We start from the raw sequence: 26,460 nt of genomic DNA on the forward strand, positions 1-26,460 counted from the left end.
ACGCCTCTCTCTCTTTCTCGCAGCTACTCGTAGCAAAATTGCTAACCGTCGATAGAAACTTCTCTCTCTCGCTAGCTATTCATTGTTGACAAAGAAAATAGGTGAGCGAGAGTTTCTTTCTTATTGACTTCATGTTCGGTTCTTTAATATGTACTTTTATCCAGCTAGAAAACAAAAACATTTCAAAATCTCTCTGTCCTCACATTTTGATATGTTACTTCTTGAGAGAGAAAAATGGGTTTTGTTTGATCCGTCTCAAAATCATGGGGATTTTGCACGAGTGTTCAGGTTAAAGCTGAGAGTCTTAATTTACACAGGTACTAGTACTACAAGGCTCAAGCTTTCATTTACGTATATAGAATAACGACTACTCCTGCAAATGTTTATTTGTAAACAAATATTTAATTTTGTGGTTTTAAGATTTTGAACTTATTTTGGTCGGCAGAGTAGGGTCTAACTTTAGGGTTTGTTGCTCATTTATTCTCTTCGCATTTTTTTCAATTCGGGGTTAGGCTTTCCCGGACTTAACTTAAAAGTTTGGTTTTCTAACGCTAATGATTAGCTTTTTTTTTTTTATTCCAGAAACAAATAATTGATTAGGTTTTCGTAAACGGTCTTTTTGGGTGTGTGGGCTAATTCACGGCTCATTTTTAGTTGCCAGAGGAAAAGACAAGCAAGAAATTCAGAATCTTCACATTTGTCTGATCTCTTACAACAAAACCATTTGTACTAATTTTTGGAGATATGGGTTTTGTGAAAAAAGTGAAATCTCAAGTTTTTTTATATGCAAGCTATTTGTTTGGTGTTTGCATAGGTGAGAGTCCGAAGTATATGAGCTCAGAGGCAAATGATACACAAAGCATAGGAAGCAAATGCTTCTTCTGTGTCTGTCAGAACAAGCCCTCGAACCGAAGAGAGATCTTGCAATCTCCAAACCTCAAAAGTTTCAGCTTTGCCGAGCTCAAAGCAGCAACTAGAAATTTCAGACCAGACAGTGTTCTTGGTGAAGGTGGATTCGGTTGTGTCTTTAAAGGATGGATTGATGAGGAATCTCTCACTGCATCTAAACCGGGAACCGGTACGGTTATTGCTGTCAAAAGACTTAACAAAGAGGGTTGGCAAGGTCATCAGAATGGCTGGTAAATTTGAAAAACCAACTTCAATCTTTTGAACTTACATTGAAGATTCTTTGTTTATGTTTTCTTTGATTAATGCTGCTGAAGGCGGAAGTGAATTACTTGGGGCGGCTTTCTCATCCTAATCTTGTGAAACTCATCGGTTACTGCTTAGAAGATGAGCATCATCTTCTTGTGTATGAGTTCATGCCTTGTGGAAGCTTAGAGAATCATTATTTCAGAAGTATTGTCTCTCTTCTCTCTCTTGGTCTATTCATCTGGTAACTCGAAATGTTATTCGATCTTGTTTATTGCTGTTGCAGGAGGTTCCTACTTCGAACCTTTATCTTGGAATCTTCGGTTAAAAATTGCTCTGGTTGTGCAAAAGGTCTAGCTTTCCTTCACAGCGCCGAGACACAAGTCATATACCGCGACTCAAAAACCTCTAACATACTTCTTGATTCGGTACTTCCATCCTTTGTTATGTTGAAAAATAACTGTGATAATAAGATTTTATGTTTATGAAAATATCATTGACATGATCACAGAACTACAATGCTAAGCTATCTGATTTCGGTTTGGCTAAAGACGGTCCAACAGGTGATGATAGCCATGTATCTACAAGGGTCATAGGTACCTATGGTTACGCAGACCCTGATTACCTTTTGAGCGGTTAGTCTCTCAAAAGTCTTCTTTCTTTTTATGTGATTTGATTTACTTTTTTTATGATGGATGACCAGTAACTCTTCACTTAGGTCATTTAACAACCAAGAGTGATGTCTATAGCTACGGTGTTGTACTTTTGGAGATGTTGTCTGGTCGTAAAGTTGTGGACAATAATCGTCCACCGAGAGAGAAAAACTGGTGGATTGGGCAAAACCGTTACTTGCAAACAAGAAGAAGGTTTCACGAGTTATCGATAACCGTATCCGAGAGCAATGCTCGTTGGAAGAAGCACGTAGAGTAGCTACTCAAGTGTTGAGATGTCTCGACACTGACAGGAACATGAGGCCAAACATGAACGAGATTGTTACTCACCTCGAACAATCCAAGCTTTGCATGAAGGGGGAGGCAAAAACATCGATAAGACCGAGAAAAGAATGCGTAGGGAGAAGAGACAGTTTTGCCCCAACAAACTGATGTGGGCGGGACAGCAGCTGCTTATCCACGTCCGTCTGCTTCGCCTCTTTTGTATGAGAAGGAAACGATGAATGTTCTGCTCTGTTTAGTTCAGATGTACAGTTTTGGTTCTGCTTATGCACCCAAAGGATTCAAGTTCAGGGCTCGTCAGAGATTTGACATTTGATCTTAATTTGTAGTGTGAGAGTTGTTTAACATAAACTATGAAGGATCTCTCATGTCTTCACTTCAAGCTTTGTTGTATTCAGTGGCTGACCTAGACGAACTTTTTACCTGTGTCAAACAAAAAAATAAGTGTAAAACATGAAGATGAACAGGTTCAAAATCCAAAACACCTATAGACTATAACGAGAAAATCGAATTATGGTGTGTCACTTGACCCACTTTACATCAAATAGGTCCGCCTCTGGTTGTGTTATGCAAGACAAGGGGACAAAGACATATGCTTTCCAAATATATACAAGGACAGTGAAACAAAAACTATCTTTACCATTATTTTAACGCTCAGTGTACCAAAAAGAGAAGAAAAAGTTATAAATTTCTTCCATGCAACGATATTGGTCGTCGTCCATATTTATCTGTAAGACAATTAAAATTTCCGATTATAGGGTATACAAATTGAATATCGTATCCATTTTTGTGATTTGGGTTCGGCTAGTAGATGCCAGCTTAAGAAAAGTCATGGCATGTGATGTGAGTTAGACCAAAACTTATTATAGTCGACAAAAAGTTATATTAATGTTGGTCTGTTACTCTGTTTACTATTCTCATGATATTGATATTCAATGGACCTGCAAGATTTTCTTCAAATATAACTTTCATTTCTATAAAGAAAACAGTTAGGAATGTGTGTGACCAAATGATTTCCTTACTTTTTATAATTATGAATCCTAAATGTCTGGCCCAACGTAACCTACGTTACCATATCAATATCTCGCACCGAAAGTCAAATATATGATATTAAGATAAACTTATGTGAACCACAAATGTCTATATATGAAATTTGGTACAGAGAAACTATAGTGAAAAACTGTGTTTAAATAACTCAACAAAGGCAAATTTGAACAGAAAGATTTATGGGCGCTCCATGGCTGGATGCGGAATGAGCTATTTTATCAAGAGGATGTTGATTTGATCCGAGAAATGAAGGTGGCGGTTGGTGAAGATGACTTTAAGGTCTGGAAATTCAATAAGAGTGAAGGAACTTTGTGCGTGAAGGCTGAAGGAACCTTGTGCGTGATGCAGGACAACTATAAGCCTATTGGCTCTATCATGTTATGCAAAATCATCTTGTGCCACCTCTTAGCCCTATGAGAAGAGGTGAACTTAATATGTGATATCCCCCTGCAGCAACAAACCTCCCGGGAGGCGTAACAGATTCTTGCACATGGGTGGTATAGCTTGAATGGGGGCTTCGGATCCTCATTGCTTGAAAAGTTCAAAAGTAACAAGACAAGAGGACTCAAAACTTTCTGAGATAGCTAGCCATGTCGTAGAGTTCAAGTACTTCTTTGAAAGATTTAATAAAACAAAAAAACACACACTTTGTTTACACAGGCACTCTTTAGCAGTTTTTCCTGTTTATATTGCTTGTCAAGTAAGAAAAGTATGATAGATATGAAAATCGCAGAACCTTACAATCAGAGAACAATCTTGTCTCTCTCCCTCTCTCTCTCGCAATTGAACAAAAAGAATCATTCAAGATCAATGTCAAAGTCATCATCTTCAATCTTCTGACCGAACCCCTTGGTCCAGCTTTGGCTCTCGTTGGTTTCTTCTTGCCACTTTTCTTAGACTTCTTTGCTGCCTCTTCTTTCTCAAACTTCTCTCTCTCCCTCTTCCCAAGAAACTCAGTCACTCCAATGTAAACAACCTGTAAACAATCCTACTGTCACCGGTTTAGGCACTCGCAAACCGGGTTCGAGATTTTGGTTCAACATTGTTAAATAGATTTTACAAGTTAGGATAAGATTTTGGTATGTGGAAAGAAGACTTACACCAATGGTGAGAACACTGAGAGCAAGAAAAGCGACAATGAGAAGCACTTGTATAATCAAAGCAACACCATCTTGACTACCACCACCAGACACAATAGCTTCTGTAGAGGAAGTATCAGAAGAAACTATCTGCTGGGATATCTCCTCTGGAGTTGCAGACAGTCTCCATGATTGTTTTTTTCCTGGTGAAGCAGAAGAAGAGCAGAAGCAGCTTGTTGTCTGTCGGAAGACAAGATCTTTCTCCTCGAAACAGACCAAGAGAGTGGAGATAATTGGTGGGTTTTAGCTGGATTTTGGAATCTTGGTCTGAAACTCGGAAGAGAGAGATATGGAGTTGTTGTCGCAGACATCGTTCGTCCACCCTCTTATCTCTTCAGTTCCTAGACATAACCCACTTCGCTTTATTTTCTTGAGACTGAATGAACAGAATTAAAAGAGAATACATATACATGGGTCTGGAAAAGTCCACTATATTATTTCATGGGCTGGAAAAGTAATATATTTCATCTGTTCCATATTACTTGATGTTTTATCTCAATTTATAAATATTAAGGAAAACTATTTTTATTAAAAGTATTACTAAATTACAATTTAAAATTAGTTTATTTAATTATAAATAGAAATAATAAAAATTCAATTGGTTACACAATTTTTAACAAAGTTAAAATTACATAAATTTGTGCAGCATTATTTATTATAAAATAATAAAACTTTTCTAAAACATCGAGTATATTGAAATGGAGAGAATATTACATTTTTAGGTTAACCTCTTGCTTAGTTCAAATCCTTGTCCTTTTAGAAGAAGGGGTTGCTACCATTTTTTCTTTTTAAAACACAACTGAAACTAAGATCTAAACAAAACTAATCCCTACCAAGGGTGGACCCAAGGCATAAAGGGATATGCCACCATGATTTATTATTTTTTTCATTAATAATTAGTGTTAATCTTAATCAACTACACCTACACCAACTTCAAGTTATAAGAACATAGCTTTGTGCCACATATAAACCTCATCTTGGATCCGCCCTTGATTGTTACCAGTATCACCAGTTGAAACCCATACAAAAGAAAATATGACAAGAACATAACACCAACAGCCATGTCCTCCTATAGTTAATAGCACAAACAAGATTAGCATAACTTCATAATACCGGCAGAACACTTCATGTTCTGATCTTGAGAGCCGAAAGAGGCGAAGATGAACAAACAACATGGAAAGACCGCCAGCAGGAAGCTAAATGAAGATCAGATCTCGATTAAATCAAGGATTGATGACAAGGAGCGACAAACACGACTTCGGGTACCACCTCACATGCCAAGGCGAGCAAGCAGTAGATTGAAGCCGAAGATGAACAAAGAGAACTCGAGATCCGCATGCAACATCTAAAACCAAAGGATTCAACCAAGAGTGTAACTGAAGAATTATGATTCTCAGATCAAAGCCAAAAGACGAACATGCAACACAGGATCAAACACCTGCTCTCAATCACTCTGGACAGAACACAACTAGATCTAAATCTAAAAATCCAATCCAACAAGTAGAAATAAAAAACTAGATGAAGATCACATCAACAAATTGAAAAGACATCGAACCTGACTCCGGCTCTAAGAAGCCACCGGAGTCGGAAAGTGGAATTGATTTTAAATATTCTAGAGAGAAGGTAAAGAGAAAAGGTTTGAAATATTTGCGCATTAATTAAATTTAATTGTGTTTCTTTGTTTTACAAGCAAACCACCCTAACATCAATGCATATATCGGTAAATTCTACACATAGAATTATTAGAGTTTAACTATTAATGAATATAAATATATAATATACATAATGTAAATTTAAATTAAAAATTATATCCTCATTTTACTTACAATTATATATATACGGGTTCTACATATGTTACATGTACAAGTTTATAATATAAAGTATATAGTTATTTTAAAAAGTTATGTCCACTTATAGAATTACTTTTTTTCTAAAAACAGATTTATGGCATAAATATATATATTATAAAATTTATCTATTTATATAGAAATCACGATATTTTTTTTGTTTTAAATAATTTTATTCAATAATTTGTGTGTGTTTAGATGATTATTAAAAATAATCATTGTACTAATATTTATTACTTTATTAATTTTAAAAGTAAAATAAAAAAGTAAAAAAAAAACTAAAATCTGAAACAATCATCCATATTTTTCTAAAAACTAAAATCTATTGCAAAATGAATTTAAAACTAAAACACACACAAATTATTTTAGTTTGTGTGTGTTTTGATGATATATTAAAAATAATCATTGTACTAATATTTATTACTTTATTAATTTTAAAAGAAAAAATAAAACTAAATACTAAAATGTGAAACAATCATCCATATTTTTCTAAAAACTAAAATCAATTGCAAAATAAAATAAAAAGCTAAAATTTAAAACTAAAATCCAAAAAACCAAAAAAGCAGAAACCAAAATCTAAAACTGAAAAACAATCGACCTCAACAAAAAATAGAAATAACCAAACTGAAATCTAAAACTAGACCCAAACCGAAAGTGAATCTACACTCAGTTGCTTATGGTACTTGTTTAGCTATTTAATTGGACCACTTCGTATAGTATAGTTATCATTATTAATAGAAAAATTATCACTTGCCCCAGTTCAAGTGAAACCATCTCATGGTCATAATATAACCATGTGGCTGTAAGCCTGTAACCTTCACCTGCGATGGATTTGTATCAGTGTGTTCTTCCACCCGCCAAAAGAAAGTATTTACCCAAATATATTGTTGTCTGTGTGTCTGAATTCAGTGTTTAGCTGCTGCAACTAAGTAAGCTTCCTGGGTCAACCAATGGAAAGTGTAATATTCTCGTCTGTAGTAGAACCCGATCAGACATGGTTGGACTTGAAATGAGAAGAGATGAATTTGACCCAAAAAAAGGAGAAGAGATGATTTTGTGATTTGTAATTCTTGACAAAGGAGGGAACATGAGAGGACACTAAACAGTTTTCTTTGTTCAATTATGGTTTTAATGCATGATATATATTAGGACTTAACTAAGACATACATATACTAGACTGTTGAAATAAAATCAATACTATATTAAAAGGAGAATATCCTCCATCCTAAAGCTGTCCACGTCACTTAATTAAATCAACCAATAAAATTAGTTTTTACTGCCACGTCACCAGTCAACAAAGAAACTCAACAAAGAAACCCTACGACTTCATCGACTTCGTCTTCTCTGTTTTCTTTTCATCAAAACTCCTTTACAGAGCTTCATCTGCTCTCAATCAATGGTGATCTTCAATACAGTTTAATTGGATTCGTTTCACCTCCCTCTCTTTCTCCTTCTTTATAATCCACTTCGTATTTGCCTGAGTCTGAGGGACGTTCTCGATCTCCTCCTCGTGCTTGCCTGAGTCTCTGCGGGAAGGTTTAGCATCCCTCAACATCGTTACTCACCTAAAAAAGCTAACTTCACGAAACCTACAGTGAGAGAATTGATAAAATTGATAAAAGTTAGAAACTTTGGAATCAGAGAGGAAGCTGAAAAAGATTTGAAACTTTTACTTGCCTGAAACTCTGAAAATTATTTTCTCCCCAAACTCCTCTGAAATTTTTTTTTTTTTTATCAGAAAGGCAGACAGAGGATAGTTGGTTGTGCGGCTGTGCGATTGACATAAAAATTCACGAGTTTGACGTTGCAAAGGTGAGTCTTTTCATCAGGATGCATCTTGATTGTTTGTGGGAAAATATTGATTTTCTTTCCTGCTTTTGCTGATTCTTGGCACAAATGATCACTGAAAGCAGCTTTCATCCAAAGTTTGGCTTATTGACTTCCTTCACAATCTCATCCTGCAAAAGTTTATCAACAATCAAACAATCAGAAAGGGACAAAACAATGCTTAAAATGGGTTTGCATTAGGATCACAATCTGAAGAATTCATAAGGTCAGCTTCTAACTGAAACAGAAAAGGATACACACACGAGTTTTCAGGGTTTTTTTCTTTGGTCTGTGCAGTCTGAGAGGATACGCCAAGGTTGAACAACTGAGCATATCTGAGCTGAATGAGTTCGTCATCACAGCCGAGCCTCAGGTTGTACATAAACTTTTTTTTGTTGTACATTTTGAATGTCTAGACCATGAATGTGATTCTAACAATATTGCAATGTAGGAAATTGAATTTATCTTGACTGGATAGGTGACTGGAATCAAGATGGACAAAGGCTGGTGTTACATTTCCTGCTCCAGGTGCACAAAGAAGCTCCAAAGAACTGTCTCATCTTCTACTTGCGAATCCTGCAGCAACACAAGCATTGTTGGAGTACTTCGTTATATTGGATACCCTGTTTTTCCCGTTTTGAAAATTCTTGCATACAATCAACATGGTTTTCATACAATTTATTGCAAGGTACCTGGTGGAGATTAGCATTACTGACGACACAGATGAGGGTCTACTTGTGGCTTCCGATGGAGAGATGACAGTAAATATATAACTGTTTCATATCTTATCGCATACGAAGCTGGTCATTTAATGGTATGTAGCATCATCCAACCGGTTTCATATCTTATCACATATCTTTGCAACCACAGCGTTTAACTTATAGGCTGGAGAGGGAGTTAACCCAACACAAGCATCAGCCGCCTCTTTTATTGCACATAGTTGGTAAGACATACAGCTTCTAGGTCAGGGTAGGCATGTAAAACTTCACTGCCAACCAGCAGCCCTTCACTATCTCTTGCGTGAACGAGCGTGACTGTCTGCCACTGCCTGACTTTGTCGTCAACGTAAAATGCCGCATTTAATTCATTTGGGTCCTTCGGTAGAATGCAAGTAATGATATGTGTTTCTCTTTAATCAGCATGGTGACGATGATGATGGAGACGACTTGCCTGGGAACATCTCAGCTCTTCCTAACGTTGGCATCGAAGGTAACGAACGTGCAGAAACCTCATCTGCAGGAACAACCTCCAGTGGTCCTGCCACCAAGAAGCCTCGCCTTTCAACAACTTTGGATGTGGTCAAGAAGGCATGACAGTCTTAAGTGAACATGGAGTTTCTCGAGTCAGTTTTCCTCTTTGAATAATGCTTAGGCAACAATGTTTTTATTTTTTATTTTTCTTCTCATCTGGAGTTTGCTATGTTTTTCTTAGCTATTGTTAAAATGGTTATCCGAGTTTTAGGAAAACAATAATAAAATTCGAAAATAAGTTCAAAAAATTCTTGACAAATATTTAGTAGGGAAATTAGAAAGTCTCATTGCATAAAACAACCACGTACTTCAATTGGTGATCATACTTCTAGGAAAATAATGGTGAATTTTTTTTAACACATTTTTTTTTGGACACAAATGGTGAAATTTTTCTATTTCACAAATTTTCTACCTTTTTCAATGGTGAAATTACGGCTGATGCTATTTTTGCTCAGTACATGTATATATTCATTTGACACATGAAGACTTTGGTCCTGAAGAAGGAAAGTATTTGCATATAGTAACGTTGGGTAATGGTAAAGATTTTTTAATGCATTGATAGAAGAAAGAGACACATACGGAGGCAAAGTCAAAGGCCAAGGCACTGGAATTGAGATTGCTGTCACTCTCATAGCAGTCGACAATGAGATCTCGGTCAATGTTGCAATGCTTCTGGTGTTTCCTTCCTGTCACGAATTAAGAGAACCCTCCGTATTTGTTTAAAACTCTCATCGCAGGATATATCGGGCCGGACCAGGTATATCATCTATTGATATCTTTTAGTTGCTCATGAGATGTTATTTGTTTTAGAGCTTCATTATTAAACAGGTAAAATATTCAACTATTAGCACCTCTTATATGAGGTTATTGTTCAGATATTTACCTCTATTATGTTATCCCAAACTATCTGGTTATATGTTCACTTCAATAAACAGAGTACAATCAAATTAAAATATGAAGTAGAAGAACATGAAATTAACAATATTGATCATTGTTTCACAAAAAAAATATATAAAAAACAATATTGATCATTAACCTCCCATTAGAAAAAAAGAATAGAGCAAAATAACAACCAAAATGAAGATACATTGCATGGAGTACAAGTTCAAAAACTTTGAGCGTTACTCATTCACTTTACAAGCAACTAAAGCTATAATATTATGTCATCCAAAAAATATTAACAAGTGTTACAAGCAGTGCTGGTTCAGCAGTTTTGATAGAGCCCACCAAAAAGTCATGTTGCTTGCATAGAGCCAACAGGATTAACAAATCTCTAACTTTCGAAGAAGAATGATGCCAAATTTTCTGACTGTTGAGAGAAGGTCAAAAGGCACTAAGGCTGTGAGGTTTCAGTTAAAGATTTTTTTGAAACACTTCAGTTAGAGAATAATAAAGATATTCTAGCGAAAGAAGCAGGTGAATTTTGATCTTGATGATCATGAAATCCAACAAAAGGAACAAGTAAAAGTTTACGAAAGAAGCAAAGGGAACAATTATGTTTTAAAAATAAAACTTACAAAAAATCTTTAAAAGAATTCAACAACATATTTTTCCGAATCAATATTTATTTTCAATCCAATCAAAATGTTGACATCAATTATTTTCAACAAATGATGATTTAATAAAATACATAATGATTTATTTACGTAATTATTTTTCCACTTTTCATCAAACCAAGACCAATCAAAATAAAGAAGCATAAATCTACGAAGTTTTTTTCTATTTCTAACCACCAAAGTTTATCTTAGACTAAAATAATATTATAGAAGAATTACTAATAAAAATAGATATAAATTACACACAAAAATCAGTTGTAGTTAACAAAATACATGTACAATGGACAAAAATATACTGACGTAATATTAAAGGTGATATCTAAATATTGCCACAGAAAACATATACAAAATTGGAGACTCACATAAAAGCAGTATTCACAAATCACGACGACACCATAACAATGGATTAATCCAGCAGCAACTTAACTGCTGTCAAATAATCATCCCCTATTTTCTGTTGGATATGGAAGATAATAGCCCTGTTCTTATTGTAGACGCGGAACGCTGCCACAGCGTCTAAACAAATACACTTTATCGTGCATAAATCCTTCCCCCTCACCATTTCTAGATATCCATGTTCTTTTATTTGACGCTTCAGTCAGTGTTAGCTACCGGAAACCACATCTATTTTCATGGCAAATTTACGGCTGAGGGGACAAAATCAATATCTTTTTCAGTAGCTGCGGCCAAAAATAATGAATAAATCAGACGCTGAAAATCACAGCGTCATTAGTCTCTTGAAATTATGGACAAAAACGTCACTGCTACTTTACATCGGTAGCCATGACATAGAAAGCACTGAATATTATAATATATTTTTTTAATCTGCCACTGTTCTCAGGGCCGTAGAAAAAAACAGGGGTAGTAGTAAAATTCAGAAACTCTTTAAAATAGCAAGTTTCATCATATCTTTAGAACCACATTACTAAATGCTCTCAACCGAACAAAATCCACCACCCAGAAATAAAATAGAGTAGAAGAATCTAAAATTAACAATATTAATCATTAACATCCCAAATCTTTTATAAAAATAGAGCAAAATAACAACCCCAAAAATGAATACATTGAATGGAGTACGAGTTCAAAACTTAGTGCTACCCATCCATCTTACAAGCAACTAAAGCGATAATATTATGCCATCCAAACAATATTAACAAACATTGCCAGCAATTCTCTCTCAATAAACTTTTTTTTTGTGCAACTTAAAAAACAAACAACAAAACTCATACACTCTATTTGATATGTGCTCCTTTTTAGTCTTTTAGAAAAAATACTTCAAAGGCTAGCAACTATTATGTGCTACACTAATAACAACTATTCCATTTGTTTATTCCATTCATATCTATGCTCTCTCATTGGCTACCATACTTTATATTTCAGCTACATTGATCAATGGCTTCGTACAAACATAAGCTGTCTCATATGTAGGGAAAGTTATTTATAATTCATCATTACTACAATTTATTAAGGGGTTTCTTATGTTCCAACAATTTCATCAACATACAGTTCTGAATATTCATTTTAATTTTCAAACAAAAATATAATTTTTTTCTGTCATTTCCAAATATTTTCCATTGCCAGAATTAGTTATATGGTATCAAAATTTAACTTATCTCATTGCCAGGAGATAAGTTTAAGGATTTAACTTAATATTATTAAATATTATCAAAATTTATAGAAGTGTTAAAAAAGTAATGATGTATTACATTTTCAATATAAAAAATAAAACAATGTTTTATTTCTACTTATATGAATAGTATGTATATAAATTAATGATTTATGAAAAAGAAACTATATGTTTAAAAAAATCGTTAACGAAACATTGTATTATTACACTAAAAAATCATAAATTTAGTAAAACCAAAGTTCAAAGTTTAAATCTGCCAAAAACGAAAAATGACCGAAAATTAAAAATATGGTTGAGGGAGAGTTCGTATGTCGAATGAGACATCAGGAAATTTTTTTAGGGGTTTGAAAATATCTTCGGCTTAAGTATATAAACATCTAACTATGTAAATAAGTGTGTTCCATATAACAAATGCAGATGACTCAGGCTTTGAAGGAACAAAATATTTGAAAATCATTATAAACAACTGAGTAAACCACGTTTATTCGGAATCTTCTGGATAACGCGTTTTTTAAAAATCATATCTATTCGGTATATTATAAATTACCAAATTAAAACCATTTTTAATCGCGGCTAGGTTCGATTATAATTAATTTATTTTTACCGGATTTAGCACATCTAAATAATTCACCGACTTTCTCATTACTTTGAGAAATACAACACTCTCATTCCAAACACAAACATTGAAACATACGATCAGGAAATAAACATCAACACACTTTTCCGCGCGTAGCGCGGAGAAAGAATCTAGTTAAATTAAAAACATGGTTTTGATGAGAAATAAAAAGGCTCTGGCCTCTTACGCTTTTTGTGCCCCTCGCTCTGGCCTGTATCTCAGTCGCCTGAGCTAGCCTAGCTCCTCGGCCCCAAGCTAAGAATTTCATAACTGGCCTTGCACCAACGCTTTTTTAAGCAAAGGTTCCCATTCTCTAACAAATATTTCACCACATTTTCCTCTTCTTCTGTTCCTTTATACGCAATCCACTCAACAGTTTCGAGACTGGACATCAAACATTCAGGAATACAACTCGGTCGCTCCCAGTTAGTTCGGACATTTCGAGAATTTTGGCAGCTGTGTCTCTGAGAGATAAACAAACAAACAAACAAAGTTGAAATTAAATAGAAGATGCAGGCGACATCAACCAGGTTAAGACCATAACTTACCGTTCTCGAGAGCCTGAGAACTCGGAGTTTAGGAGAATGTTTGAGGATAATATTCAACCAATCTAAGGAACACATAACACAAAGCTCTAGAGACACGAGCTGATCAAAGTCGCCTTTTAGACATGAATCCTGCAAAAGTGTCAGCACATAATTAAGTGGCAAAAACTAAATGTAATGACTGGAGAAACATATAGAGTTTTACCATTTGTGGTTTTAAACACAAGGAAAGTAGTTTAGCTGAGGTAAGAGATCTCAGAAGCTTGTCAGAATCACAAAATCTAAGGTGGATCTCTGCTTCCAATTTATCAGGGATATTCACTAATGAACAAAAGCCGCTAAAATGGTCGACAATATGTAAATACTTTAAACAAGGAGCATTGATCACATATCCATGATCATATCTTGGATCTTGATAACCACCTACTAAGTACTCGATGTCTAAGCTCTGCAGCGATGGCAAACAAATCGAATACGTCTTCACATTGTCGGCTAACCATCGACGTACAACCAATGTTTCAAGAATAGGGAAGCAAGACAAAAATCTATCAACGGTTTGATCGCTTGAGTAGCTCATATCTCGAAGAGATAAAATCTTGAGGCTCCTGAAACAGGCTTTCGAAGGAACATCCTCAATGATCATTCCTTGGAGGCGTAATACCACAAGGGTTTCATGTGCATACAAGCTCATAGGAAACCGTATAGGATCACGGCAGATAAGGTAATATAAAAGCTTAAGATCAAGAACATTGCGAGCAACCGCAACATTAACCCATTTTTCAAAAGATTCAGGGGCATAATCTCGGCGACAAAGAGTGAGATGAAAAGTTTCTAGTACAGGGGTTATGCTTCGCTCCAAGAACTTGTTGATAAACTCTGAAGGTGCGGCGGATGTGGCATGATATATGTATGAATAGTCATGAAACTCTAGCTTGGGAACAAGTTTCCATACAGAACACCATCGTCTGGACAAAAGTGACGTCGCCACAATCTCTTTTGTCGGGATTTTTAACAAAATCTTCACCAGCAAATCGTCACATAACTCATTGATATTTCCCATATTCGACCAAATAGTATGCTTCTCCTTAGAAATCAGCAAACGGAACAAAATTGAGTCGCAAGGATATACACGAGGAAGGAAGTAACAGAGAGAGCGAAACCCCTAATTGTGCTGATTGTTTATGTTTTTTTAATGATTGTTTATTTGTTTATGTTTAAAAGTGCTAATATATTTTTAGAAGGATTTAAAAAGTGGTAAATTTATAACTAATAAACTTAGTTATGCAGTTTTCGTATAATTTTAAAGTTTATTGTATATACAATTTTAACTTACTATAAAACTAAGTGATTTTCCCGTGCATGAGCACGGATATAAATATTTTAAAAATAAATATACTATAATAACTGATTGCTATATAATTTAATTTTAAATTAATTTATAATTTGTATGCATAATTTAGATTAATAATATTACATTACTTTGCTTAGCCATATGATTTTAGATATGTTATATATAATGGATTTTTTACAGTCGATTTAGTTATTATTTGAGTATATTAAGTTGAATTTAACTAAATATTTTTTATTCTAAATATAATAAAATTTTGAATAATTTTCTTATTTGCATTTAAGTCTGTTGTTGTCGTAGATATGTAAATATATTTTAGAAAGATTATGTATAACTTAAGATATATAGTGCTAAAATGAAATAAAATGAACTAAAGTGTGTGATTTCAGATTACATAAATTAATATAATTAAAATATTATGAAGTTTCATGCATATATCTAAATTTTACAAAAGAACTAAATGGTAACAATTGGTTAATACTTTATTTTTATTTGGTAATATATTTTGAGTCATCCTATAATTTATATTTATAACACAAATTATTATTATTATAAAATTATATATTCTTACTATAGTTAAATCTATTATTTTAGATATAAGATTGATTAGTAGAGTCACTCATGTTGTCAGTATATTGAGTTACATATATTCTTTCAAATTCAAACTGAAGTATAGTTTTTTATTTTATTTTTATGATTTACGTGATCAGACTAATAAAATTAAGTATCTAGACTCCGTTTAGCAAAAATCCAATTCATAACTAAAATATATACTATATATATATATATATATATATAATTAAGTTAAATCAGATTGATTTTATTTATCGTTTAAATGTGCATGTGTGATCACAATATTTATCAAAATATATGTTCATTTAAAAAATATTATCAAAATAAAATGATGATCAATAGTAAGTTAATATATTGGTTATGATTATGATTATATTAAATCCAATTCCCCCCCCCCCCCCCTCTGCGGTAAAGGACTCAAAATTAATAATTCATATTTATTTTGGTATTTTGATTATGATTATATTAAAGTCCACAAACATAAAAACATAAAATTTAAATAAAATTTAATATTAAAAACATATAATTGTATTAATGAAAATATAGTATATCTACCTCGCTAAAGTATATAATGTTATGTTATTTAAAATATTTTGTAATTATTTGATCAAAAGATATTTATTGTTAAAATGATATTTTTTTAATATCTCTTAAAAATAAGCAGTAAAAATTTTGAATGTACTTTAGAAATAATATTATATAAATAAAATATAATTTATAGATATTATTTTGCTATACTTGAAAGATATTATATCAACTAAATATATGATAAATAAATAAAGTAATTATAAACTATTTTTAGTCAATTAAACATATATCAGTTTATGTTACTTAATTATTTTATGTAATCATCTAAGAAATTAGATAGATTAAAAAATATTTCTATTACTTTGAAAATATATATTTTGTATGGTTTAAAATTATGTTTTAAAATAAATAATATTTCTTTTTCTAATATCAAGATTATTGTGAAATTGTTTTTATGAAATCATATTATATAAAAATATATAGATTTTTCATTTACGAAACAATAGATATAAAGCAAGTATTTTATTAGTTCGAGAGTATAATTTATCTTATTTAAAAATATTTTTAAAATAGAATATTACTATCTTGTGAAATTTCTTTTTTAATGAAATCATATTATATATACATATATTTTCTTTTTTAAATTGCTTTTCAAAATTTATAAATATTTCATTTTAATATATATGTTATATGCAAAATTTTAAAATGAAACTAATAAAAAATCAATAATAGTATTTAAATGTAATATTTTCAATTCATTAAGAGTATCAATGTAATTAACAATTGTGAGAGTTAACGTGAGCTCGACACATAGAAAACTGGCTTCTCAAATAATATTATAGAGATATTACAAATTCAATACATGTTTGTTTCATTATACCTATTGGTTTTTTATGAAATAAAATTTATATTAAAAACTGAATCTAATAATGAAACTAAAAACAAATAAAATGCAAGTGTTTAACAATATGAGCTTGTATTATATCTGAAAATAATACACTATGGATTGGGATTCAATTAAGACTATGTAATTACCCGTGCCTTGCACGGGATGAGATTATTGATTTTGTTATCTTTTTAATAGGCATGAGTATTCAGGTATCCGTCAGTTCTTTCGGATATCGGATTTCTCAGGTTTGAAAACTAAGTCTCGTTCGGGTATTACAAATCGAGTCGAGTCCTTCCGGGTTCAAATGGGTTCGGTTTTGATGTAAAAGAACCTTAAAATAACTGAATAACTAATATATCTGAAACTGGTTCATATTCAAAGTAACTATATTCCCCGATTCGGTTCGGGTATTTTGTATCCAAACTACCCAAATGTACCAAAAATAACTAAAATTACTCATTAGACACGGGCTTTGAGTATTTCTATACAAACTATCATATTTTTTCTAAAAATACACAAAATAATTAATATATTTAATTTATATTTTATTTAATTTTTAACTAATTATACATATAATTATAAATAATATTTTTAAATATATATTTACATTTCGGGAATCTTCGGATACTCATTCGCTTCTCGGTTCAGATCGGGTTGAGTACTGATTCTTCGGATACATCAGTTTAGGTACCATTCAGTTATTTACTCCTTGTCTGATCGAGTTCGGAACCCTGATTTTCGGTTTGGTTTCGGGTCGGTCCTTTATTTCCAGATATTTTGCCAAGCCCTACTTTTTAAGATAAAAAGATATTATATTTGTTTAATCTGGATATTCGTTCGGTATTACGTTATTTTTTTATAACCTCCTAAAATATAAATACCATTCTAAATTCATATTTATTTTGTTTTGTTCAGTCGAAGTGATCGAGGTTTTTCATTTTTCGGTAATAAATCTAAAACTATTATATTTGTTTGGTTTCATGTAATATGAATTTCCGACAGTCCTTATCTCGAACCAATGGTTTCATTTTTGAGTTTCTAAATGCTGGGAAAATCAAATAAAATCTAAATAATAGTTTTAAAAAAAAGACATCCAATATTATTTGTATTGTTTGTACAAACAATGTTGGTGACATTTTAAGATTTTGTATTTTATATAAGATAATCTATTATTATTTTTGTTGTTTAAACTTAGACATAATATAAAAATTTGTATATGTATACTCATAAAAATTGGTTTTTATTGAGTTTAGTAATGTAAATTTTGATTAATGTTAATGTGAGTACCCGCATAGCATGTTTCTCATGTCTTCTCGATCTGATCTTGCATCAGGTCCTTCATGTGATCTTATGATCATCTAAAACGGTAAACAAAACACATTAAATTTAAATAATCACATACGAAAACATCATTAGAAGTTAACCACTTACCTGTAACTTCGATTGTTTTAGAAAGCTCTCGGTGCAATCAGCTCCCCAAAGAAATCCCTTGTAGTTACTCTCGCTCAGACTAGGCATGGGCGTTCGGGTACCCATTCGGGTTCGGGTCAGGTATTTTGGGTTTCGGTTCTTTCGGGTTTACGATACAGATACTCATTCGGGTAAATTTAAATTTTGGGTCGGGTTCGAGTCGGGTCTATCTGGGTTCGGGTGGGTTCGGTTCCTAATTTGAATAACCGTAAAGTAACCAAATACTCATTGTAGTTGAACTTATTGTGGTTACATCGACCCGAAGTAATCATTCGGTTCCAAATTATAACCGAAATAACCAAAAAAGTACTTAAACAGAATACTTTAGCATAATACTTAACCAAAATCCTATTTCTTCATTGCTATCATAGTTTAAATAACTTAGTTCATTCTTCTTGTCTTGGTTGGATATCATGATCTGAAATAAATTATAAATAAGTAAGTATAAACGAAAACATGAACTCTTCACATAGACACACATACCTTGAATTCTTTGCAGCTTTCAAGATGTTTATGGAGGATGGATGTGCCCAAATTAGGCAGACAAGCAACAGTCTTGTTGCAATAGTGACAAATACATTTGTTTTGGTTGTCTGTTGTTCTTGTGCAGTGGTTCCAAATAGATGACTTGCGCATCATCTTGTTGTGATTTGTGAATTAAGAAAGACTATTTCAAAGAGTACATATAAAGACTTCATATGTTTCCAAATTCATACTTTGAAAATTGAAGTTTGAATTGTGTAAATCGATACTGAAGGAGAGTCAAAGGTGTTTGGAAATAACAATAATAATGGTAGAAACACATAATTAAACTGAAAATTTCATTCCATATTTGAAAAAGGAACAAATCATACACCGATTTTGTTTCTTAGCCGCAATGCAAGTTTTCTAAATAAGACAGACAACAAAGAACAACAAGAGAAGCAACAACAAACAACAACAAGAGAAGAAACTAAAAGAAAAAAACGAGAAACCAACGAAGCAAATCCTCAACTTCTCCAAAGGACCAAAGCACATCCTCCACTTCTCCTTGACTCATCATTTCTCTTGTATTGGTTGAGAATCAAACTCTGAAACAAGTTATAAAGAAAAGAATTGTCAAGAAAATATGATATAAAAGTTATAAGTTATAAGTGATATACCTCTCTTGAGCTTGTCTTCATACTCAAATTCACTGAGAATCTGTTCCATTGTCATCACTCTGCCTTCACTGCCATGCATATCTGACTTCATCCATTGCTCAGAACACATTAGAAATTCAATCATGTAGTGAGTTAGGCAACTCCTGTGAGGGTTAATGATTCGGCCACTAGTGCTAAATGCACTTTCAGAAGAAACAGAAGAGACTTGGATGGCAAGAACATCACGAGCAATCTCTGCAAGAATAGGAAACTTGGAGTAATGTACTTTCCACCACGACTGAACATCAAACTCCACTCCAAGCATGGTTCTCGGATTGACAACACTCTCTTTCAGATAAGTTTCCAACTCATCTTGTGCTTCTCGAACTTCTATCAGCTCAACCAACTCCTCATAGATGCAATCCATCCTCTCATACCCAAAATCGTCGATCAAATCGATCCTTTCATCTGTTGACTGCTCTTGCCTACCAAATGATGCAGCTTGTGTCGGCTGAGATGCTTCAACGCCTAAACCAGGACCAAACCGAGCACTGTACTCTTTGAACAAATCGCAAAGGACAACCATGCCTCTGGTTGAGACGTCTCTTTGCTTGAGCCGGGGACTTCTTTTCTTTTTCCTCTACTATCAGGAGTTGAAAACTCTTGTTGTGTTCCATCTATCTCCTCTTTTTGATGGGCATTGTCTTTTCCATTCGGAGTTGTTGATGAATTCATCTACAACACAAAAACAAGAGAATCAGTAAACAACAAAGAACAATAATGAAAGATAGATCAAACTAGATATCAAATACGACCGTATAAAGAATCAATCGAAAAAAGAAGAACAAAGGGTTTCGGATTGTAAACCTTAGACTGAGTTCTTGTGTTGCTGTGAATTGTGAAGGAGCATCTGCTGCATCGATCAAGACTCTCCATTTATAGAGAATTAGATTTAGGGTTTATGTGAGTCGGTTTCGATTCTCTCAGAGACGATCGATGTTCTCGAGAGGACTCGCCATCTCCACGAAGACGAGGAGGTGGATTGAAAAAAATCAAAGAATTAAAGCTAAATGCTTTACGGTCGGGCGTGAAGGTTTAGTTAATGCTTCGGTTCAATCGGATACTCAAATGAGTATCAGTTATTCACCAAACCGAACCGAACCGTAACCCGAACATATTGTAATACAAAACCCAAACGGTTATTTCCGAAGAACTGAGTACACCAAATACCCTGATTTTTTCGGTTCGGTCCCGGTTCAGGTTCTCGGGTCCGGTTTTTTTGCCCAGGTCTAGCTCAGACCATCAACCATCCATGGACACGACCGCCCCAGATCGATGGACCATTTCCTATACTTAGGAAGATCAGTGACAATGCGTATCAACTTGATCTACAAGGTAAGTATGATATTTCTTCAAGTTTTAATGTTTCTAATATATCTCCTTTTCTTGCAGATGATCCTGATTTGTGGAAAAATCCTTTTGAAGAGGAAGGGAATGATACGACCCAGGACCCGGACCAGGACCAGCTCGACGATCAGGACGCTCAGATCAGACCAACCAAGGTTCATCCATCCGTCTAGACCAAGAATTCCAACCGAGCAGTACACCGGATCGACCCGCGGACGTCCGGAAAGGAGCTAAGACTGGATCAACAACCTGATGACCGATCTGACCAAACCACAGATGATCTTTCCCGTCCAACTCGTCAAGATAAGGCCAACAGACAAGCCAGACTTCACTTGGATCAGGCAGAATCAGACATCGACCGCAACTTCTCTCTTCTCACCCGTTTGGTCCATTGATAGTGCTCAAATTACCCAGTAGAGCTTACTCTCTCAAATAAGAGGTACAGCTGTAGTACTTAGGGATCGAATCACGAGGAGCTAGGGAACCAATTAAATAAAATCTACTAATCAATCCTAGGCAAGGCTGGTTTATATGATAGAAATGAAAAATAACAAATCCTAAAATGAGCAAGGCAGTGCTTTAACTAACAATATGAAGGGTTGTTTAAATGGGATAAAGAGTGCTAGACATAGGGTTTCTATTCAGGAATGGAGATTATAATCTCTATAAATGCTTTAATAAGTTGCTTGCATGATACTATAGATCTCAGCCGCTTAACATATGTGAATGAATCACTGGTTAAAATATCTAGATCTCTGGCCACACCTTTCGCATGATGACACAGAAAAAGAGTCGGTCGATATCCTTTTGAGATATCGAGCGATACACCTTTCGCGTTGCCGATCGATTTACCAGTAGGGTATCGATCGACGGCTTCTAGATCTGCCTAAGCGCGAACCGAATATGACCGCAAGGTCTCAAGGAGGAACTGTCGTTCTTCTCAACGGGAAACATGCATCGCTCAAATGGATAATTCAAGATAATCTAAGATCCTAGTGATCTATGTTCTAGTTAGCTACTCTAAAACAAGCATAGGGTACAATCCATCTGATGAGTATCACAACTTAGCAATTATAGTTTGGGGCTAATCCCACAAACCTATTTAAACCCTAGATCTAACAAGTAGACTACTCAGACATAGGTAAGCAATTCATAACAATAGATAGATGAAAGAATTGCATAGATAGAATAAAGTAAAAATACAAAAGGAGATGAGAAATCTCTCCAATCTCTCTCAAACAAAAAAAACTCTAGTCTCTCTCTCACACTCTCTGCTTTGGTTGTGAAAAGCTTCAAGCTTCAAAGTGTTTTCAAAACTTGCCGTCAAAAAGACTTTGCAGGAGTATTTAAGCATTTCCATTAGGTTAAAAACTCGTCAGGGGCAATCTCGTAATTTGGTGAAGTCTTGGTGAAGTAGTCGGCTAAACCATTTCGTCCTCGATATCGATCGACAACACTGAATGTGTATCGATCGATTATAATCTTCTAGTACGCGGATCTTCTCAGCTACATTGATCGACAACTCAGGATGAGTATCGATCGATTGTAATCGCAATGTTGACTTCCGACTTAGTCTTGAATGGTCAACTCGGGTGTATCATCTCTTGTACTCCAAAATGCTCCAAAAACATCACTTTCTCACAAAATGCTCCTGAACCTGAAAACATACCTAACAGGCTAGAAAACAGATTATATATATAGTAAAACACTAGTATACCATGGTTAAAAACGGGTGAAATCCATGGTATATCATATATCCTTTTGTTATGTTTGAGAATATTTTATACTAACCAAACCCAAAGTTGTGGTTGCTTGGTTTTGTTTTGATTATGATACAGGTTATAAAATAGGATCCATACATGGATAGATCTCAAACAAGCAGTATGCACACGTTGGAAAATAAAGATGAAGAAGTACAAGTCCAACCAAATACATGTCAGTCAGCTTCTTCACCCTGTCTATATCAGCACCACGCCATGAGACCTTCCTATTAGTCCAAGACGTGCACATTAGAAGACCAGCTCATAGTCTTGGCGCCCATGGAGTTCCCACCAGTCTACCCATGCGCCAATCTCAAGATCATATACGGAAGTACAAATCAGGGGAAGTGATACATGTTGTACTCTTTTTCCTTAACCATGGTTTTGTCCTACTGGGTTTTCCTGGTAAGGTTTAACGAGGCAACACCAAGTAATTGGTAAAATGTATCACGAGCCCAAAAGGATTTGGTACCCGGCAAACTCAAGATGGATTCAACATCCAGGGGAAGTGTTATGCACTGACTGGTTCAGATGGATGTTTATCCAAAAGATACTTACTAGGCTTTGGCCCATTAGTGGTCCATCTTGTAACTGACCCATTAGGGTTTCAGACATTGTAACTCCCTATATAAGGAGCTCATATTCGACATTAATAAGACACACTTTCACAACAGAAAACGTTTAATCTTCTGTTTTAGTTATTGGATTTTTAAGTTTGGGCTTTGTATTTTATATTCATGTATTGTAACTTTAAGAGGCTTACTATTAGGCCTGGAATTAAAATCTGGATCCGCGATCTGATACGATATCCGGTCTGATCCGGTCCGAAAAACGAATATCCGGGGAGTCCGGATCCGGATCTGGATCGGGGTAGTGTTTTTACAGATTCGACTGATCCGGATACTGATACGTCCTGAGGTTGGACATGATCACTCAATCGGTTTGCGAAGGATATGAACTCTGAAAATAGAACTATGGAATGAAGGGTGACACAAAAAGGTTGCGGAAAGACCCCTTGATACTACCAGATTCGTTTGTTGCCAGATGTGACGCACCGGTCCAACAAAAGGATTTGTTTGCTAAGTGATAACCTCACCAAGAAACAGAAAAGTTCTATGCAAAGAACAAAGAGAGTAAGACTCAAATTATAAGAAGAAAATCGAATGTATTTGCAATGAGAAGGGAGATACATATTTATAGTGTTTTGAGTCAAAGAGAAATAAAAGAAAAATGCAGAAAACCCCACATAGAAAATATAAATTTGACTAGATCTAGTCAAAGTGTGGAAAACAAGGGAAGACCAGTCAAAGTGCGGACTCATATGTTGACTGGTCCAGATTCAGAAAGATGTCCAAGTGCGTCCGTGATGATCTGGTTCGTCGCGGTAAGGAGATGGACGTACGGAGATGTGGCCGTGTGGGTGATCATCGAACCATTTTGAATGTATGAAGAGTTTACTCGACCCAAATCTTCAGAAAGTCTAAGAATCCTTGCCTTAGAGAATTTGGTCGAAGAGAAGTCCAAGATGGCGTCAAAGGAAGAAGCAAGAGCGTTGGTCCGATCATCGGGATGTGCGGTATGGATGATATACCATGGATTTCACTCGTTTTTAACCATGGTATACTAGTGTTTTACTATATATTTAATATGTTTTCTAGCCTGTTAGGTATGTTTTCATGTTCAGGAGCATTTTGTGAGAAAGTGATGTTTTTGGACCATTTTGGAGTACAAGAGATGATACACCCGAGTTGACCATTCAAGACTAAGTCGGAAGTCAACATTGCGATTACAATCGATCGATACTCATCCTGAGTTGTGGATCGATGTAGCTGAGAAGATCCGCGTACTAGAAGATTATAATCGATCGATACACATTCAGTGGTTGTCGATCGATATCGAGGACGAAATGGTTTAGCCGACTACTTCACCAAGACTTCACCAAATTACGAGATTGCCCCTGACGAGTTTTTAACCTAATGGAAATGCTAAATTACTCCTGCAAAGTCTTTTTGACGGCAAGTTTTGAAACCTTTGAAGCTTGAATCTTTTTCACAACAAAGCAGAGAGTGTGAGAGAGAGACTAGAGTTTTATTTGTTTGAGAGAGATTGGAGAGATTTCTCATCTCCTTTTGTATTTCTACTTTATTCTATCTATGCAATTCTTCATCTATCTATTGTTATGAATTGCTTAGCTATGTCTGAGTAGTCTACTTGTTAGATCTAGTGTTTAAATAGGTTTGTGGGATTAGCCCCAAACTATAATTGCTAAGTTGTGATACTCATCAAATGGATTGTACCCTATGCTTGTTTTAGAGTAGCTAACTAAAACATAGATCACTAGGATCTTAGATTATCTTGAATTATCCATTTGAGCGATGCATTGTTTCCCGTTGAGAAGAACGACAGTTCCTCCTTGAGACCTCGCGGTCATATCGGTTCGCGCCTAGGCAGATCTAGAAGCCGTCGATCGATATCCTACTGGTAAATCGATCGGCGCCGCGAAAGGTGTATGTCGATATCTCAAAGGATATCGACCGACTCTTTTTCTGTGTCATCATGCGAAAGTGTGGCCAAGATCTAGATATTTTACCAGTGATTCATTCACATATGTTAAGCGGCTGAGATCTATAGTATCATGCAAGCAACTTTTAAAGCATTATAGAGATTATAATCTCTATTCCTGAATAGAAACCCTATGTCTAGCACTCTTTATCCCATTTAAACAACCCTTCATATGTTAGTTAGAGCAACTGCCTTGTTCATTTTAGGATTTGTTATTTTCATTTCTATCATATAAACCAACCTTGCCTAGGATTAATTAGTAGATTTTATTTAATTGGTTCCCTAGCTACTCGTGATTTCGATCCCTAAGTACTACAGCTTACCTCTTATTTGAGAGAGTAAGCTCTACTGGGTAATTTGAGCACTATCAAATTTGGCGCCGTTGCCGGGAGAGCTTTGATCGACATTAGATTTAATCTTATTAATCTTAGGTTTTTCTTTTACCCCCTTTCTTATTTAAAATTTTCTTGTCTTTTCAGGTACATGTCCAGCAGTACCAGAAGCAACAAGGGAAAATCAACTATTATTCTCAGAGGGATCCTGCACACTTGGAACGCTCAATCCGCCAAAGACCTACGCTCCGCATCGATCGACAGAACCGCATTACCGTCGACTGATACTCACGTTCAACAGTCGACCGACACTCAGACAGCCCGTTGACCGATACCGTTCACAGCGATCAACATCGATCGATACTTCTAACCGTATATCGATCGACACCTACTCCGCCGAAGCATGGTCGCGATTGTCATTCTCACGCAGGGCGAGAATGGAAACCTGTATGACAAGATGGTCATCTGCGTAATGCAACAGGTCAGAAGCTAGATGCACAGGGAAACATAATCCCTGAAACTGAATCTGAGGCAACAGGAGAAGCTCAAACACGATCGTTGGCAGACTATAACGCGTCCAGACGAGTACTACACCAACAAATCAGCTATTCGACTTCCAGAGATTCAGAAGCCGAACTTCGAGCTCAAGCCTCAGTACTACTCTCTCGTGTCTCAGATACCTTATTCTGGGAAATCACACGAGCATCCTATTGGACATCTGGAGAGGTTCGAGGATCTTATCGCTGCTATTCGTATGGATGGAGTCCCCGAGGACTTACCTACTCTGCAAGCTCTTCAAATACTCACTGATTGAGAGCTTCGCACTGGCTCAAACAGCTAACTACAGGATCACGACTCGACTCCTGGGCGACATCAAAAAACGCCTTCTTGCGTAATTTCTTTGATGAGGC

The 26,460-nt window shown here is 34.9% G+C and overlaps 1 protein-coding gene, 1 long non-coding RNA gene and 2 pseudogenes across 5 annotated transcripts; 2 read left to right on the forward strand and 2 right to left on the reverse strand.

Moving 5' to 3' along the window:
* The first annotated feature begins 263 nt into the window (after positions 1 to 263).
* On the forward strand, positions 264 to 2,421 carry LOC108846582 (probable serine/threonine-protein kinase PBL10; annotated as a pseudogene).
* Positions 2,422 to 3,748: 1,327 nt separating this feature from the next.
* Positions 3,749 to 4,691, reverse strand: LOC130502617 (uncharacterized; annotated as a pseudogene).
* Positions 4,692 to 7,441: 2,750 nt separating this feature from the next.
* LOC130502618 (uncharacterized) lies at positions 7,442 to 9,386 on the forward strand. Of its 4 annotated transcripts, none has more exons than XR_008940351.1 (7): positions 7,442 to 7,674; positions 7,877 to 7,950; positions 8,052 to 8,191; positions 8,263 to 8,338; positions 8,417 to 8,779; positions 8,850 to 9,030; positions 9,105 to 9,386. It is a non-coding gene; the product is annotated as an uncharacterized LOC130502618 (long non-coding RNA). The 4 variants fall into 4 exon arrangements; XR_008940352.1 differs by having other exon boundaries at positions 8,417 to 8,566; positions 8,654 to 9,030; XR_008940350.1 differs by having other exon boundaries at positions 8,417 to 9,030.
* A 3,645-nt stretch (positions 9,387 to 13,031) lies between these two features.
* LOC130502619 (putative FBD-associated F-box protein At5g56430) lies at positions 13,032 to 14,735 on the reverse strand. The gene is made up of 3 exons (XM_056997366.1): positions 13,765 to 14,735; positions 13,563 to 13,691; positions 13,032 to 13,478 (listed from the first exon to the last, which is right to left on the reverse strand). Exons 1-3 carry the CDS (start codon positions 14,617 to 14,619, stop codon positions 13,251 to 13,253), a joined length of 1,212 nt encoding a protein of 403 aa, XP_056853346.1. The 5' UTR covers positions 14,620 to 14,735; the 3' UTR covers positions 13,032 to 13,250.
* Between the last annotated feature and the right edge of the window lie 11,725 nt (positions 14,736 to 26,460).

Source organism: Raphanus sativus, unplaced genomic scaffold (assembly GCF_000801105.2).
Source record: "Raphanus sativus cultivar WK10039 unplaced genomic scaffold, ASM80110v3 Scaffold0608, whole genome shotgun sequence".
Taxonomy (NCBI): Eukaryota; Viridiplantae; Streptophyta; class Magnoliopsida; order Brassicales; family Brassicaceae; genus Raphanus; species Raphanus sativus.